Source organism: Podarcis vaucheri, assembly GCF_965113315.1.
Source record: "Podarcis vaucheri genome assembly, chromosome: 3".
Taxonomy (NCBI): Eukaryota; Metazoa; Chordata; class Lepidosauria; order Squamata; family Lacertidae; genus Podarcis; species Podarcis vaucheri.
In genome coordinates this window covers 57,565,982-57,582,208 of record NC_138761.1, presented here as the reverse complement: position 1 = coordinate 57,582,208, position 16,227 = coordinate 57,565,982, and the positions used below count along the sequence as shown (strand labels likewise).

The 16,227-nt window shown below is 42.2% G+C and overlaps 1 protein-coding gene across 5 annotated transcripts in view; it reads right to left on the bottom strand.

The window, feature by feature from the left end:
• IPCEF1 (interaction protein for cytohesin exchange factors 1) overlaps positions 1-15,985 on the bottom strand; it is a 61,951-nt gene extending 45,966 nt beyond the window's left edge. The window contains exon 1 of one of the 5 annotated variants that reach the window (XM_082215285.1): positions 15,966-15,985. Coding sequence is in view for 2 of the 5 variants with exons in the window: in XM_082215281.1 (XP_082071407.1) it covers positions 376-439 (64 nt within the window). In the remaining 3 variants the exon portion in view is untranslated. Of the gene's footprint in view, positions 1-120; positions 139-375; positions 470-600; positions 686-7,821; positions 7,868-15,965 lie in introns of those variants that run through there. The other 4 variants (XM_082215282.1, XM_082215283.1, XM_082215281.1 and 1 more) reach the window with 4 other exon arrangements.
• Positions 15,986-16,227: the final 242 nt, after the last annotated feature.

Below are 16,227 nucleotides of genomic sequence, written 5' to 3'. Positions count from 1 at the left end.
TTATAGATAACTGAACGCAACAGGAACAATTTAACCAAACACCAGCACTTTCTACCTTAATTTCAATATATGTGCTGTGATCCAGAATTAGTCTTATTAGTTATTACATTTATACCCCACTTTTCCTCCAAGGAGCTCAAGATTGGGCACATAGTTCTCCCCGTCCCCATTTCATCTTCACAACATCCCTGAGAGGAGGGTTAGGCAGGGAGTGAGTGACTGGCCCAATGAGCTTCACAGCTAAGTGCGGGTTTTAACCCTGCTGTCCAGATCCTAGTCAAACCTTCTAACCACTCCACACTTGCCTAGGAATAAGTCACACTGAAAACAATGGGACTTAATTCTGATCATATATGATTGCACTGTAAATCTCACCTCTTTTTTTGTAAAACCTTGTTGATTTAAACTGCTTAATTTTGTCTCCTTCAATTAGTCGCATGCATTGTCTAACCAAAGGAAAAGAGGAAGTAGTACTGATCTTTGAAAAATAAAAGCAACATTATTGTGAATGCATCGTAACTCTTAGCCTACTATATAACACAGGAGGTAAATACCAGAATAGCATTTCATTGAAAATTTAGAGGAGCAAGTTGCACATACCCGGGAGTCAGGAATTCAAGAGACCCCCCTCCAGCGCTGTCCCTTTCTCTACCTTCTCAGAAAAGACAGGAAACTCTTCTTACTCAAATTGGTTGCAATGAAAGATTACCCAAGAGGAAACTGGTGGAAAAGTCATGAGCAGGCAAACCAAAGAGAATAAGCTGGCTGGCATAACAATTTCCAGTTGAGACCAAACTGTTTTTGGAGTTGAAGAGAGGGGGCATAATAATTTTGCTCAGACAAGATTAAGCAGAAGCAGTCAGGTTCCCTAATTCTTAACCTACGTAGCCAAGAAACATATTGAGCATGTGAATTGTGTGGTCATGTTCACTGTACAGGCTAACATAACTGTGGACGCACAGGAAATGCAGTTGTATTTAATGATGCAACCCAGAGCTATCTCTTTTAACTCCTCCTTTATCCCCTGTGTCAGTGTACTTCAACCTGACCATTGGCGGAACTGGCTGGGGATGATGGGAGTTGTAGTCCAGCAACATCTGGGGGGGTTCAAGGTTGAAGAACACTGCTAGTCTGCACCACTAAAATTAGGGCTGCTTTTTCAAGTTCATGTGAATTTGGATTGGGACCTCTGCCCCACTTGCCATCAATTGGCAAGAACTTCTGTCTTGTCCAACATCTTACATTGCATCTCTTGCACTCTTCTCCTTCTCCACACCGTCCAGCTATTTCATGTACTTACAAGCTTCCTGTCACCTGTCATTATCATCCACATATGACATCCAACTATCATGATAGTGTCACAACCGGAAAGCAAACTAAGCTAGTGTGTGGTTCGCACAGCACTTTGCAGGGCACCCTGCCACCCTGTAAGCAAACCTTTTTTGTTAAAGAAACAGGAAATTGAGGGAATGTCACAAAAGACACAGAGCCCCTGAGCCACACTCCTGATTTAAACAGAGCCAGTCTCTCTCACACAAAAGTCAGTGGAGAACTGACTGGTTGCTTTTCTTAAGTCACTGACTCCACTGCAATACATTTAGAAGAGAAACTACTAAAGCAGCCAAGGTCAGCCTCCTCGATTTCCCACTGCTTTTCAATGATAATTATTTCCATAGAGACAAGTTTTATGTTTCTTCTTTTTTAAAAAAAACACAACAACAACCAGCAACACTTAACTCCTCTGCTTTATTCCACTCTTTCGTCATCCGCTAAAAACATTCTTGTTGAGACAAGCCTACTCAGATGCTTAGAAAGTTGAGGTAATTTTAATCTGTTTTAGTATTTTGAGTTCCGTATGTTTGTGATTTCCCCCCTTGGTTTTCTTGTTTTTGTAATGTTATCTTTATATGATCAGATGGTGTATAAATTTTATGAAAATAAATAAAAAAAGCGTTTGAGTGCAGCAATCTAAGTGGTTACCATGAGGAAAGATTGCATCATTTGGTACTTTTTGATTTATTAAAAAAGGGGGGGAGTAAGAGGCGACATGATAGAAGTTCATAAAATTATGCATGAAGTGGCGAGAGAGAAGTTTTTTCCCCTCTCTCATAACACTGGTGCCAAAATGTCTTGGGCCAGCCCTGAGGGCAACACATATAGGTAGCCCTCAGTAAGTCAGGTTTGTGATCCCAATTATCCTGAAAGTGCAATAAGAAAAGGATGTTGATGTTGAGATTTCATTCCTCCATTGCTGGATGTGTGATTGTTTTCACCACGTGTCTGTGTTGACGTTCCATACTATTGGAGTCATGAGAACGGAAGTTCAGTTACACTGTTCTGTTATGTTGTACTATTGCTTTTAGTCTGTTCTCTCTCAGAGAAGAAGAAAGAGAGAGGGGCCATGTTTCCTTTGTTCTGTAACACTTGTATATAATAAAGTAGCTTAGATTCCACACCTCAAATACCTAGCTTCTGTTTGGACTCTGCTACAGTATTGTATGCATACAGTGGTATCTCGGGTTACATACGCTTCAGGTTACAGACGCTTCCGGTTACAGACTCTGCTAACCCAGAAATAGTACCTCAGGTTAAGAACTTTGCTTCAGGATGAGAACAGAAATCTTGCTCCGGCGGTGCAGCGGAACAGGAGGCCCCATTAGCTAAAGTGGTGCTTCAGGTTAAGAACAGATTCAGGTTAAGAACGGACCTCTGGAACGAATTAAGTACTTAACCCGAGGTACCACTGCATTGTGTGCATATATCTTCGGATGTGTGTTGCAGAAGCGCATCGGGAAAGAAGAGCGTTGAATCATCCCAAGGGTCGCTTTGGGGGAGAACGCAGCTGCCTGGCATTCTCTAGTTGGTGCAAGATGCCCAGCAGGGTTTAGCGTACCAGCAGTTGCGAGGGGGCACCAGAGTACAAACAGGGCATTTGTTCAGCTGTTTCCTAAGGTCAAATGGCACAACTCTATCTTATCCATGAGAAGGGAGAAAGAGCTTCACTTCTATGCACCAATACTTCGTCACTGGCAATTGCTTATAGCCCTAAGCAACTACAATATAAGTCTACCCAATTCAACTCTAGTGCGATACCCACGCAAAGTGAACTTGGCGGATGACTCACCAAGGCCCATTGCTCTCAGTAGATCCTCTGTGTGTAATGATTCAGACAGAGCTAGCAGCTCACCCACACCCCTGGCCCGGGTCCCCTGTCAAACCCCTCAACACCAGTCACCCCCACCTACAGCTGTGCTGCAAATAGAAGCCATCCACCTACCAGCCTAAAAACTTGTTTCCTCTATGTAAGGCAGGATTAGCACTCCTCCTCAACCCTCGGGCAGTTTATCTTCAGATTCGTTTTTCCCCAGCATGAGATAAAGTCTGAAACAGATGTGACATGGGCTCCTGAATTTTTTTACTTAATTTAAAGCATCCACAGATATGGGAGGGTTTTGTTCTAAATTCATTGGAGGAAGAGCCCTGGTGTGTTGTTTAACCCAATCTCCTGTGCCATTTTCCTGATCTAAATTACTTCCCAAGCTACTATTAGCCCTCCGGGGGGGGGGCAGGAGTACCTGTATCATAGAGGCAGGCAGCCATCAAGGTTATGGGAAATAATCTAATGAGTTTGGCAGGGACACGGGTGGGCCTGTGGTCTAAACCGCTGAGCCTCTTGGGCTTGCCTGTCGGAAGGTCAACGGTTTGAATCCCCGCAATGGGTGAGCTCCCAGCTCCTGCCAACCTAGCAATTTGAAAGCATGCCAGTGCAACTAGATAAAAAGATACCACTGTGGTGGGAAGGTAAACGGTTTACCTTACTAGGACCACCGAAGGAACGCGGATGGGACTCTTGGGCTTGCCAATTGCTTCCATTGCTTTCTCCCAGTTCCTGCCAACCTAGCAGGAAAGTTCAAAAGCATGCCCAAAGGTGCAAGTTGTTAATAGGTACCACTCCAGCGGGAAGGTAAACGGCGTTTCCGTGCGCTGCTCTGGTTTCGGTGTTCCGTTGCACCAGAAGCGGCTTAGTCATGCTGGCCACATGACCTGGAAAAACTGTCTGCAGACGAATGCTGGCTCCCTCAGCCTGTAAAGCAAGATGAGCTCCGCAGCCCCAGAGTTGTCTGCAACTGGACTTAACTGTCAGGGGTCCTTTACGTTTACCTTTAGAACCACCGAAGAAGGTCAAGTGGAAAAACTCAAGACAAGGGGAAGGCAGCCTAAGGCCCGGGGGACAGATGCAGCCCAATCGCCTTCTCAATCCAGCCTGCGGACAGTCAGGGAATCAGTGTATTTTTACATGAGTAGAATGTGTGCTTTTATTTAAAATGCATCTCTGGGTTATTTGTGGGGCATAGGAATTTGTTCATATTTTTTCCCCAAAATATAGTCCGGCCCACCACATGGTCTGAGAGACAGTGGACCAGCCACAGCTGAAAAAGTTTGCTGACCCCTGCTCAAGACAGACATTTAGAATTGAGGGCCAGGAATCCTATCAACCCATGAATTTGTTTTCAGTATAAGTAAAGAGTTTACTGCCATTTCAAAAAAGTTTCCTACTTTTCTCCCAACTCCTAGAATCATAGAATTGGAATAGACCACAAGGGCCATCGAGTCCAACCCCCTGCCAAGCAGGAAACACCATCAGAGCACTCCTGACATATGGTTGTCAAGCCTCTGCTTAAAGACCTCCAAAGTAGGAGACTCCACCACACTCCTTGGCAGCAAATTCCACTGTCGAACAGCTCTTACTGTCAGGAAGTTCTTCCTAATGTTTAGGTGGAATCTTCTTTCTTGTAGTTTGGATCCATTGCTCCGTGTCCGCTTCTCTGGAGCAGCAGAAAACAACCTTTCTCCCTCCTCTATATGACATCCTTTTATATATTTGAACATGGCTACCATATCACCCCTTATCATCCTCCTTTAGAGTAGCCAATTTAAAAAGAACTTACAGATCAACCAAACAGATTTTTATCTACCTTCTTCCCACCCGCCACTGCATAATGCAGGCATAAACTTTTTTCCTCAGATCAGCTATTTTATTGTCAGTTTTTCTTATCCAACTAACTCTAGCTGTACACATATGATGTGTTCGTTTTCCAAAAAAACTTTGCCAGCAAGCAACATGGCAACATGCTTCAAAGAATCTTCTTCATAACTCTTAACCACACCTTAATCAATGTTAGCACACCTTATCTGAAATTCTTTGAGCACTCTAAAGCAATGGGTCCCAAACTCCCCCCACCTCCCACCCCTTGTAAATTGCTGAGGCTCTTGGCAGACCACTTACATTATTTTTCTACCTGTTGTAACAATTGTTCTAGGCTGTGTGAGGAGTTAAATGGTTTTTAATCATATTTTTACAGACACACAACAAACCACCTAAATTAAGCGCATGGACCACAGTTTGGGAACCCATGCTTAAAAGCAAAGAATGCAAGGTTTGCCTAATTAGAAATATTCATTCCAATTCAAGGGCTTGCAATATTGCAGCTATCTCTGTAGTGATATATAAAATTATATAAGTCAGAAATAAAAGGCCAACTCTGTCCTTTATTTTGTAATTTTTAGTCTGGAAGATCTTGCACAACACTAATGCTCATTGAATGATTAAGCAAGCAATTTTTAAAAAGTCATTCATTAGATTTTATTATAGACAGACAGACAGATTAGTTTTCAATAACTGCCCTGGTGCATCTGTTCAGGAGCTACTCTTAGTGCTATTTTCTCTTGCTAGTTTCCACATGGTGGCAGTATCTATTTCTTTACTTTTGCTATTTCATTAGATTTCATGGTTGGTTAGGATAATTAAATAGATGTACCACTGGAGTTCAAAAAGCAGGAACATATCTACAGTGTAATGCCAAACATTTGAATCACTCGTTTCCTGAAATGTTTGTTTAACATCATAGCATTAGTATATGTAGTTGAAATTTTTTTACACAGAGAAAACAGTGAACACAGTCCTACTGATTTGAAGGGGAAATATTTAGACCTCAATTCTATATGTACCATTGTGCTCAATGGGGCTTACTGCTGAGTAAGTCTATCTGCTCAGAATTAAACCTCATTAGGTTCGATGGAACTTATTCCCAGGCAAGGGTGTAAAGGATTGCAATTTAGGGCATTTGTGTTTCTACCCCTATATCTCAAGGGAAGGGTTTGCAAGAGGCCTACAATTTTGTTGTCAAAGACTTCTCTATGATAAGAGTTTTATAGTGATTACTAATGGTTGGAAGGAAAATGTAGGTGGTTTATAGACCTTAAAAGCCCCCCAGCAAGCCACAAATTCATCATTCCTTTTGACTGAATGTGGAGGTGGACTTAAATGAAAGTATTTTCCATTTTCATAAAGAAATACAAGTCATAGTACTTGTATTATAAAGACCCAACATCAAAGCTCCGATTACACACAATACATGTACGCTATAGTACAAACTTTATTCATTTTCAATCCATGGGCTGTTTAACCATTAACTACCATCTAGGCTGCAAAGTCCTTAACCACAAAGGCACATGTCTTTTTATATATATACCTAATAACATTATGACTGGAGGAGAGCATGGTTTGCAATTAGGGTGTGGTTTGTTTTTGTTTTTAATTATATGGGAGCCCCAGGATCCGTTCACCCGCGCCCACAAAGAGTGAGGTTGTGGGAGCCTGTTATTCTCAGGCAAAGCTAAAGGCATGAAGTTATTTTTCTTTTTCTTTTAAGCATTATCACACCAGCAGCAGCAGTAACACACCACCTTCCCCTCTCTGCTGTGCTCCTTGCTTTGGAGGAGCAGTCTGATACACAGAAAGCAAGCAAGTCAAGTCATATGTTCAGGGTAACTCCTGCTCTACAATCCCAGGTGTATGCATACCACTGCAAGTGTCCTGGAAAAACTGGGGCATCCCGTTTTTTTATCATAGGAGAACAGTGACCATTAGGGCTGCCGTGATCTTGTGCAATTTTGTGGCATGATTTCCCATTTTTGGGGGCCTGTGATATCGTGTGGTGCCTCAAAACTCTCAACTTGGGATGCCATCCCCCCAAAAAGCACTTTGAGGGGTTTGAAGTGCAAAAATGCATGAGATCACAGCAACCATTCTCTTGCAATAACAAAAAAGATGGAATCCTGAATTTTGGCTTTAAAGTGTTGGAGGGTACATGTATAGAGATAAGTACATATGGCAATACATGTGTGAAGTAAATGTGTTTTGAAGGTGCTCAAAGAATCTCTGAAGGCTCTTGCCCTTACTTTGTTCCTGGAAAGCTGCTTCTGACCCATAATAGTTCAGTTGGTAGAGTGTGAGATGCTTAATCTCAGGGTCGTGGGTTCAAACCCCAGGTGGGACATAAATTCCTGCATTGCAGGAGCTTAATAATGATAATAACAATAATTTATTATTTATACTCCGCCCATCTGGCTGGGTTTCCCCAGCCACTCTGGGCGGCTTCCAACAAAATATTAAAAATACAATAAAACATCAGACATGAAAAACCTCCCTAAACAGGGCTGCCTTCAGATGTCTTCTAAAAGTCAGATAGTTGTTTATTTCCTTGACATCTGATGGGAGGGCATTCCACAGGGCAGGTGCCACAACCGAGATGGTGCTCTGCCTGGTTCCCTGTAACTTTGCTTCTCACAGTTACTAGCTTGGACTAGATGATCCTCATGCTCCCTTCCAACTTGCAGTTCTATGATTCCGTGATTCCGTGATTCTGTGATTCTAGGGGTGACCTGGCAAGCCCAGACTCAAAACAATTTCCTGCTTAGACCAAGGTAACTGCTATCTACATTAGGTATGGGGAACATGACCCTCCAGATGTCACTTACCGTAACTACAGCTCCCATCATCCCTGCCCATTGGCCACGTCTGCTAGGGCTGGTAGAAGTTGTAGTTTAGCAATATCTGAAGGGCCAATGGTTCCCACTCCTAAACTACAAGAATAAACTCAGAGTTGTTTTGCTTTACAGTGAGTCTATTTAGCTGAGGTAATCATGTTATCAGTGTAATGTCCATGAGGCAAACATCAAAGTACTGCAAGGTTTTTCAAGATCCCACTAGTTTTAACTGGCTCTTAAATGCTACACAGTTTAATTTAAGTTTCACATTTAATAGCCCTGCCCTACACAGTGCAAAGAAAATAGGTTATTAAATCTCTGGACAATAATCACACATATACTGCTAATAACACTTAGCAAGTTACATGTTAATAGTAAAACATATGCTGTGTTTAAAAATAATTTTTAAAATCAGCATCTATACCACAGACATGTCATTCCCAAAGTACTGCGGAAGGAATTATTCCATAAGAATGCTAGGGGTTGCTAACATAAAACCAGAAGTTAGAACCTTTTATTTGCCGTGAGGGCATAACAACTAACAGATATGGCACAATTCTAAGCAAGTTTAATCAGAAGTCAGTGCCACTCTGTTCAATAGGATTTACTTTCAGATATGTGTGTGTAGGATTTCAGCCTAAGAGCATTAATTCCTTAAAATCGTCATGGTTCCAGCACAGGTAACTATTTCAATGCCAGGTTCATTATTGCCATCTCTGATGACAGAACAATAAAGTTATTTTTATGCTTATTTATAGAGCCAGCAAGGAAAGCATACCACTGATTCTGTTTCTTTGGCCTCGTGGCATTTGTTTGCCACTCAGTTCTATGCAATATGCATGCAAATGATACTCAGTTTTAAGTGTTGTTTAAGTCACAGGTTGTTGAAGTTCTGGATCAATGTCTGGAGGTGGTAATGCATAAGATGTGAGCTGAATTCAGGCAAGGTCAGTCAAACTACTGATCCAGCAATACAATTCAGGTTGGATGTTGGATGGGGTAGCACCTCCCTTTAAAATGCAGATTTTTAGTCCTGGGGTGCTTCTGGACCCAATACTACCGGGATGATAGTGAAAGACAGATGAGCCGTTGCCCATCTTAGGCTGGTGCCTTCAGTTTGTCATTCCTAGACACTAGAGATCAGGTCACTGTAACACATGCCTAACATACATCATGTCTGGACTACTGCAGTGTGATCTATGTGGGACTGCCTTTCAAAAGTATCCAGAAACTTCACTTGGTAAGATTGTTAACTAGAGCTGCTAACTGGGAATATTTAACTCCTGTATTGAAAATTGCCTGGCTGCAGCATCTAAACCAGCTGAGGTTTCAGGACTTTGAATTGAGTCAAGAAACAAATTGTATGTCAATCTGGAAGAATCTGATTTGTTTAGGAGCCCAAATCAAAGTGCTGGTGCTAACCTTTCAAGCCTTTTAGTCTGGAGCCAGGATATCTGAAGGGCCTTATTCCGTACAAACATGCCTGCTTGCCTCTCATTTGTCCCATTGACCCTGATGGTATCCTTTCTTAGGATCAGAGGACATTTTTGGAACTCACAAGGGCACATATTTTGAAGCCTATATTTCCACGCTTTACTTTGCAGCATACTTTGTGGTTTTAAATTTCTGCCGGGTTTCTCTCGCCAAAGAGTCCTTGCTCCAAATCTGTATCTTGGAATCCAGGGAATTCTCTTTTTATACCTATATGTTTTCCTTACCACCAGCAGTTATTGCAAGGAATGAGGGAGAAAGTCTATTCAGCTGGCATTTAAAGGTGAATTTATCTAACCGATAGTTTCTGAACCAATGCCCAAACCGCCATTCATTGAAATTCAAACTTATCCAAATTCTGCATGCAGTTATCCAGCCTGCAAACATGAGAAATTGAGAGGAGCTGAAATTGGCAGATTCTCCCTAGCTATCATCTCACTCTGCCTGAGGTTTGAATTCCTTTGTGTGAGAGAACAGTGGAAACTTACAGTTTCTTTGTAATCTTTGCCTTACTTACAAATATACATGCAGAGAGTGGCTGGGGAAACCCAGTCAGATGGGCGGGCTATAAATAATAAAATTATTATTATTATTCTATTGCAGGCAGAGGTTCCATACAGAGCAAGTTGGGCAGTCTGCCAAAAGCTGCCCTCCAACCCAAGTTTCCATTTAACGCCACCTAGAAGCTCTCAGTTTTCTCTCCTCTTGGTCTGCAAGGCACCCTGCATTCAACCACCAAAAGCTGCCTCCTTGCTTGCTTGCGACTCAAAGCAAGGCATAGAAATGATCTGCATGAGAGGAAGTCTGAGAACTAAACATACAGATGGAATGTGAAATGTATTTTAGCAAATCACATCTCTTCCTCACTGAAATGTACAGTTCTAAGTTGTGAAAATGTCACATTTTGGTCCAAAAATGAGTTGCAAAACTTATCAGATGCCAAAAAACCAGCACGTTGAATCTGAGGCTTCCTTTGAGATGGAGGCTCCAGGCCAAATGGCCCTCCTGATAGGCCTTGGTCATTAAGGAACATTCGTATGCTTTTCTCAAAATAGCAGACTCCCAATCACAATCCTTTTCGTTAAAGCCATAGAGACTGACTCATTTGCAGTGAGCCAGAAAGGGCAAGCTCATAACAAATACCTTCAATTTTACCTAAAGCAAAGCTTTAGAACTGGAGAAACAACCAACAATTTCCTGGTGTATGGTGTATACACACTGGGCTGTTCCACTTCTAGATGTTTGTAGGGAATGCTATTTTTAGATGCTCCACCATACAGACACCCAACAAGTGAAAAGAACCTAGCACATCAGAGAGGAAGTTTTAAACTCAAACAGCTCCCTGCTGGTTTCAATGTGAGACAGTTTTCTTATGTAAAGAAGCCTTTACAAATATGACACACACATCCAACCTGCAATGAAAAGTAGCATGGGGCATTCTGTTATCTACTGCATGTCCATCTAATTGTTGCAGAAGTACAGTGGTGCCCCGCAAGACAAATGCCTCGCAAGATGGAAAACTCGCTAGACGAAAGAGTTTTCTGTTTTGGAGGTGCTTCGCAAAACGAATTTCCTATGGGCTTGCTTCGCAAGACGACAATGTCTTGCGAGTTCCTGCTGGTTTTTTTTCCTCCCCCCTTTTTCTAAGCCGCTAAGCCGCTTATCAGCTGATCCGATCAGCAGATAAACTGCTAAAAGCCGCTAATAGCGCTAATCCGCTAATCCGTCAATGGGCTTGCTTCGCAAGACAAAAAACCGCTAGACGAAGAGAATCACAGAATGGATTCTTTTCGTCTTGCGAGGCACCACTGTATAGGTAAAGGTACCCCTGACCATTAGGTCCAGTCGCAGACGACTCTGGGGTTGCGGCGCTCATCTCGCTTTACTGGCTGAGGGAACTGGCGTTTGTCCACAGACAGCTTCTGGATTATGTGGCCAGCATGGCTAAGCCGCTTCTGGTGAACCAGAGCAGCGCACGGAAACGCCGTTTACCTTCCCGCTGGAGTGGTACCTATTTATCTACTTTGACGTGCTTTCGAGCTGCTAGGTGGGCAGGAGCAGGGACCAAACAACAGGAGCTCACCCCGTCGTGGGGATTCAAACCGCCTACCTTCTGATCAGCAAACCCTAGGCTCAGTGGTTTAGACCACAGTGCCACCCACGTCCTAATTGTTGCAGAATTTGGTGCTAAAAACCAAATGGCATTAATCACCATAGTAAAGATTAATGCTTTGACCCAACTTTGATTCACACGGTACTTTCTCCATACATCCAAACAAACTGAAACATCGTCAAGACAATGGTGTTGTGGACAAATATAAAATGTACAAACTGGGCGATAACAGATATCACAGAAGCAATTACTATTGTTGCAACTGCCGGTCAATAAGCCACCACAACTCCCTTCCAACTCTAAAATTCTTTGATTCTGTGAATAATTGAGTCAAAATAAGCATGTAGATTATTGCTGCTGCAGACATCCACATTAAGACAATAAAGAGATTATGTTTGTCCATATTCTCAAGGATGGCTAGGACTGATCACGTGGAAAATGAGTATTTTTTTGCGAACTAGTCCTAAGCTTATATAGAATTTAGACTAAAGCTGGGAAGATTGTTTATTCCCAGGCTGTTCTTCCATGTTTTAATAAGCTTAAATCCTCTGATCTGAGCCAAGGAAATTGTTTTTACATCATTTTTCTCTCTGATCTGCCCTCCCTACTTGTGTTCTTTTTCTTTCAGACTTTCCAGTTGGTTTTATTTATGTAGAAATACAAGCATGGTAAATTTCAGAGCTATAATTTGTGGCTTCCTGTCTCCAGGATCATTCTGAAGCAGTTCTCATGCGGCCAACTCTTCCAGCTAAATATTTACACATACATACACTGCACATAACTTTACTTATGGGCAAGCTCTCCACATAGTTTCACATAATTTTTCAGGCTCTACATGTGGTTCTTATCATGACAACATATTGAAAATATGTGCCTACGAAACACATTTTAAATATATTTATACAAGCCATTATGTGCTTATCTTTAAGGCATTTACTATATATAGAAAAAAGGGAAGATTGGATTTCCTGTTCTCATTGCCTGCCCTTAAATATATTAATCATACCCAGGCCCTTGTTTTGGAGTCAAGGCTACAAAGTGTCTTTAAAAATCCCTGCTATGCTTGAAATCCCTAGCTCAATATTGCAATAGGAGCATATGGTGCAAGGCTGGACCTATGCAAGATAACACAATGGGGCCTCAAACAGTCCTTTATATATATTAGAACCACCACAGGACATATTTTCCTATTAGGGTGTTATCTACATTTTGAAAAAATCAATGCAGTAGTCAATGTAAGATGTTTCTCCCAAGCAGCTGTGCCTTTAACATCTGCAGAGCAAATGACAAAACCACTACTACATTCTGTGTTAGCTTTACATCACCCTTGTGACATCAAAAAATGGCAGGTCTGGACTGAAGCTACATTCTCTTGAATAATCTTTCTGAAGTGACTGAAACTATATTCAAGAGGCGTTTTGAGTTTTGGGGTGCATACCCCACAGTTTCCCATAAATGCAATTGGTGCTGCATAGAATCAATAGGACAAGGCTTTCTACTGACTTAAAAAAACTTATTTACCAGTAATTTGGTAGAATTGCCCAATGGTGAATTTTTGAAATGCAGGAGGTCATTGCCACACCCCCAAGATAATCTACAGTCATGTGCCCAAGGAGAACCTAAAACTTCAGGCAGCTATGTTGATCTTATATAGTACTGAGACTGGAGAAAGCTGAATGGAGTTTGTAGATTCTCCCCACAACCCTGACCCTCTGGCTGTGAAAAAAGACTGCTAAAGAGGTCGAACTTGGTGGATAAGCGTATGTGTTCACTGAAAATGTGTCCACTGGCCCCCAAAGGTTTATGATCGCTGCCTTACGTCCATCACAATTGGACTACTGCAATTATTGTGTTCAATACTAGCTACTTCAGAATAAATTTTGGAAGCTGCAGTCATTCCAGAATGCAGCTTCAAGGACAGTAAGAGCTGTTCGACAGTGGAATTTGCTGCCAAGGAGTGTGGTGGAGTCTCCTTTGGAGGTCTTTAAGCAGAGGCTTGACAACCATATGTCAGGAGTGCTCTGATGGTGTTTCCTGCTTGGCAGGGGGTTGGACTCGATGGCCCTTGTGGTCTCTTCCAACTCTATGATTCTATGATTCTACATTAGGAGGTGCATCTCCATGAGGCCACAATATGCTTAGCCTGCAATTAATGCACCAACTACCAATTTGCCCCTGGGCGCAGTTCAAAATGTTGCTGATTACTTTTAAAGGTCTAAATGGTTGGAGCCGGATACCAGAGGAATCACCTCCTCCCATGCTATCCTGTTTACTCTGTTCACTCTAGGTTCACTCTGTTGGAGTGTTGATGCTGTGAACCTTCCATCTTATGCTCAGCATGTATACAGTGGCATAGTGTGTGTTGCCAGAGGCCGGGGCCACACGGAGGGAGGGATGGGAGGGAGGGAAAAGGACAGAACATGCATGCACGTTCAACTGCTTAACAGCAACGGAGTCACCCAGGAGATTGTAGCTGCAGAGATAAGAAAAGAAAAGACACTTCTGGAGAGGTCACTTCCTGGTTCACATGGAGAAGCCGTTTTCAATGGAGCCCAGCAATGGAAGTGTGCAGCTGTATTGAGACAGCATGAGGTTTTGAAAGTTTGCACCCCCAACAACTTTCGGCCGGGGAAAACTGCCCCTGTGCCCCCCCCACACACACTATGCCACTGCATGTATATACAGTGGTACCTCGGGTTACAAACACCTTGCGTTACAAACAGTTTGGGTTACAGACTCCGCTAACCCGGAAATAGTACCTCGGGTTAAGAACTTTACCACAGGATGAGAACAGAAATCGTGTGCTGGCAGCAGTGGGAGGTCCCATTAGCTAAAGTGGTACCTCAGGTTTAGAATGGTTTCAGGTTAAGAACGGACCTCCGGAACGAATTAAGTTTGTAACCAGAGGTACCACTGTATAGGTAAATAAAACCTTATAATCACAGAAATGCCATCAGTTCCTAGTGATCTTAATTCCAAGAAAACCCAACCAGCCTCTCACCACCTCTCTGATGGTGTAATAGAGGGGGAAGCATTCTTCAGGGCATAAAGAATGATGTTGTCTGCCAGAGCATTGGGGAATTGGCTGACCTCCCTTGCTCTGGCAAGTGAATGAGGGGATAATGAAACATTTCAAGTTTGTTTGTGACAGATTAGCATAGAGGAAATCAGAGAATGTGGAGAGTTATCAAACAGAGGCTCATTATGGCTTTGATTTTCTCTTATTTGGTTCCTGCTTCATGCTAATAGATTAAATGTTAACACATTTCTGCAAGTTTGTATGCATTTTTAAATTAAAAGAAAGTGAATGCATTTCAGTTGGCTGAAAATCTTTTGTTCAACCACAGAGTTATGCTGTCTAAAGTAAGCACAGCTGAGTTCAGTGGAGCTTACTCCCAGGAAACTGCATAGAATTGCAGTTCTTCTTATCCTAATAACCTGCGTGCATGAATGTGTGTGAATATCTATAAATATATTGTTATGCACACCCAAATAAGACCCACAGGATCAAAAGGGAGTTGCTTCTAAGTAGGTCAGCAAAGGGCTACAGCTGTGGAGAGCAATCCTGTGCACATTTACTCAGAAGTAAATTACACAGGAGTTCAATTGGATTTACTCCCGTGTAAATAGGTATAGGAAATTGCAGATTTGCTCACACAATCCTGTGAATTACATCCTTAGTTTGCGTTCTGAAACTCTCTTTTAAGCCTTCTCTTCTGGATGAATGGGAGAAAAGCTAATGCTAAAAGCCATGTGTTAGAAAACAAATAACCCGGAAAAATAAGTCCTATTTTATTCAAGCTACTTGTTTTAAGCATTTTTCCCCACATGAACTTTACCAAAACACACATACAAATACTGCTTTGTGCTTCCCTGAATGCAGTCCACAGTGACTGGCCCAAATAAATATCAACACTATGTCTATTTGAGGAAACAGAGAAAGAGCCTGTTGAATATACAGACAGTAGCTGATTCTGGTCATAGTAGAGATCTGCAGTCCTCATTGCGCCAAAGGCCTATTAATCTCACTCCACTATCTTATCAAGGCAGAGCAGATCTCTAGTTACTGGTCTGCTTCACAACTGTGCACAGACTGCAACTTTGCATACATGGAAGTCAATGGAATTTTAAGAGACCTAACAATAGGCAAGATTGCACCCTTTACAGTGGTACCTCGGGTTAAGAACTTAATTCGTTCTGGAGGACCGTTCTTAACCTGAAACTGTTCTTAACCTGAGGTACCACTTTAGCTAATGGGGCCTCCTGCTGCCACCGCACGATTTCTGTTCTCATCCTGAAGCAAAGTTCTTAACCCGGGGTAATATTTCTGGGTTAGCGGAGTCTGTAACCTGAAGCATCTGCAACCTGAAGCGTCTGTAATCCAAGGTACCACTGTATTTTCAATAAGAAAGCATGAAAATGTTACATTTGTCCAAGGTTCATTAATTTTGCAGCTAGGTAACACTGTAACGGAATAGTTTACGCAGGGGAAAGTACCATTACTTCAACCACAACAAAGCCCAGATCTTACCTACGCTTTGTGTGCCTTTCTCTGTGGCTGACTTTTTAAGCTTCAGAAAATTATTGAGGCAAAATGTTTGCTTCTCTTTAAGGTGCAGTCCTGAGACATCTTGAATTTTTTTGGTAGCTGGGGAAATCTCTATAATCCCACGGCACTTAGTAAAACTCTTTTAAACACTCTTCAAATTTGGGAAAGTTCCTCTCTTGCTTCTCTAATTTCCAGTTTTGTTATTGTTGTAAAGCCTCCATTGTTACGCACATGTGCTATGTAT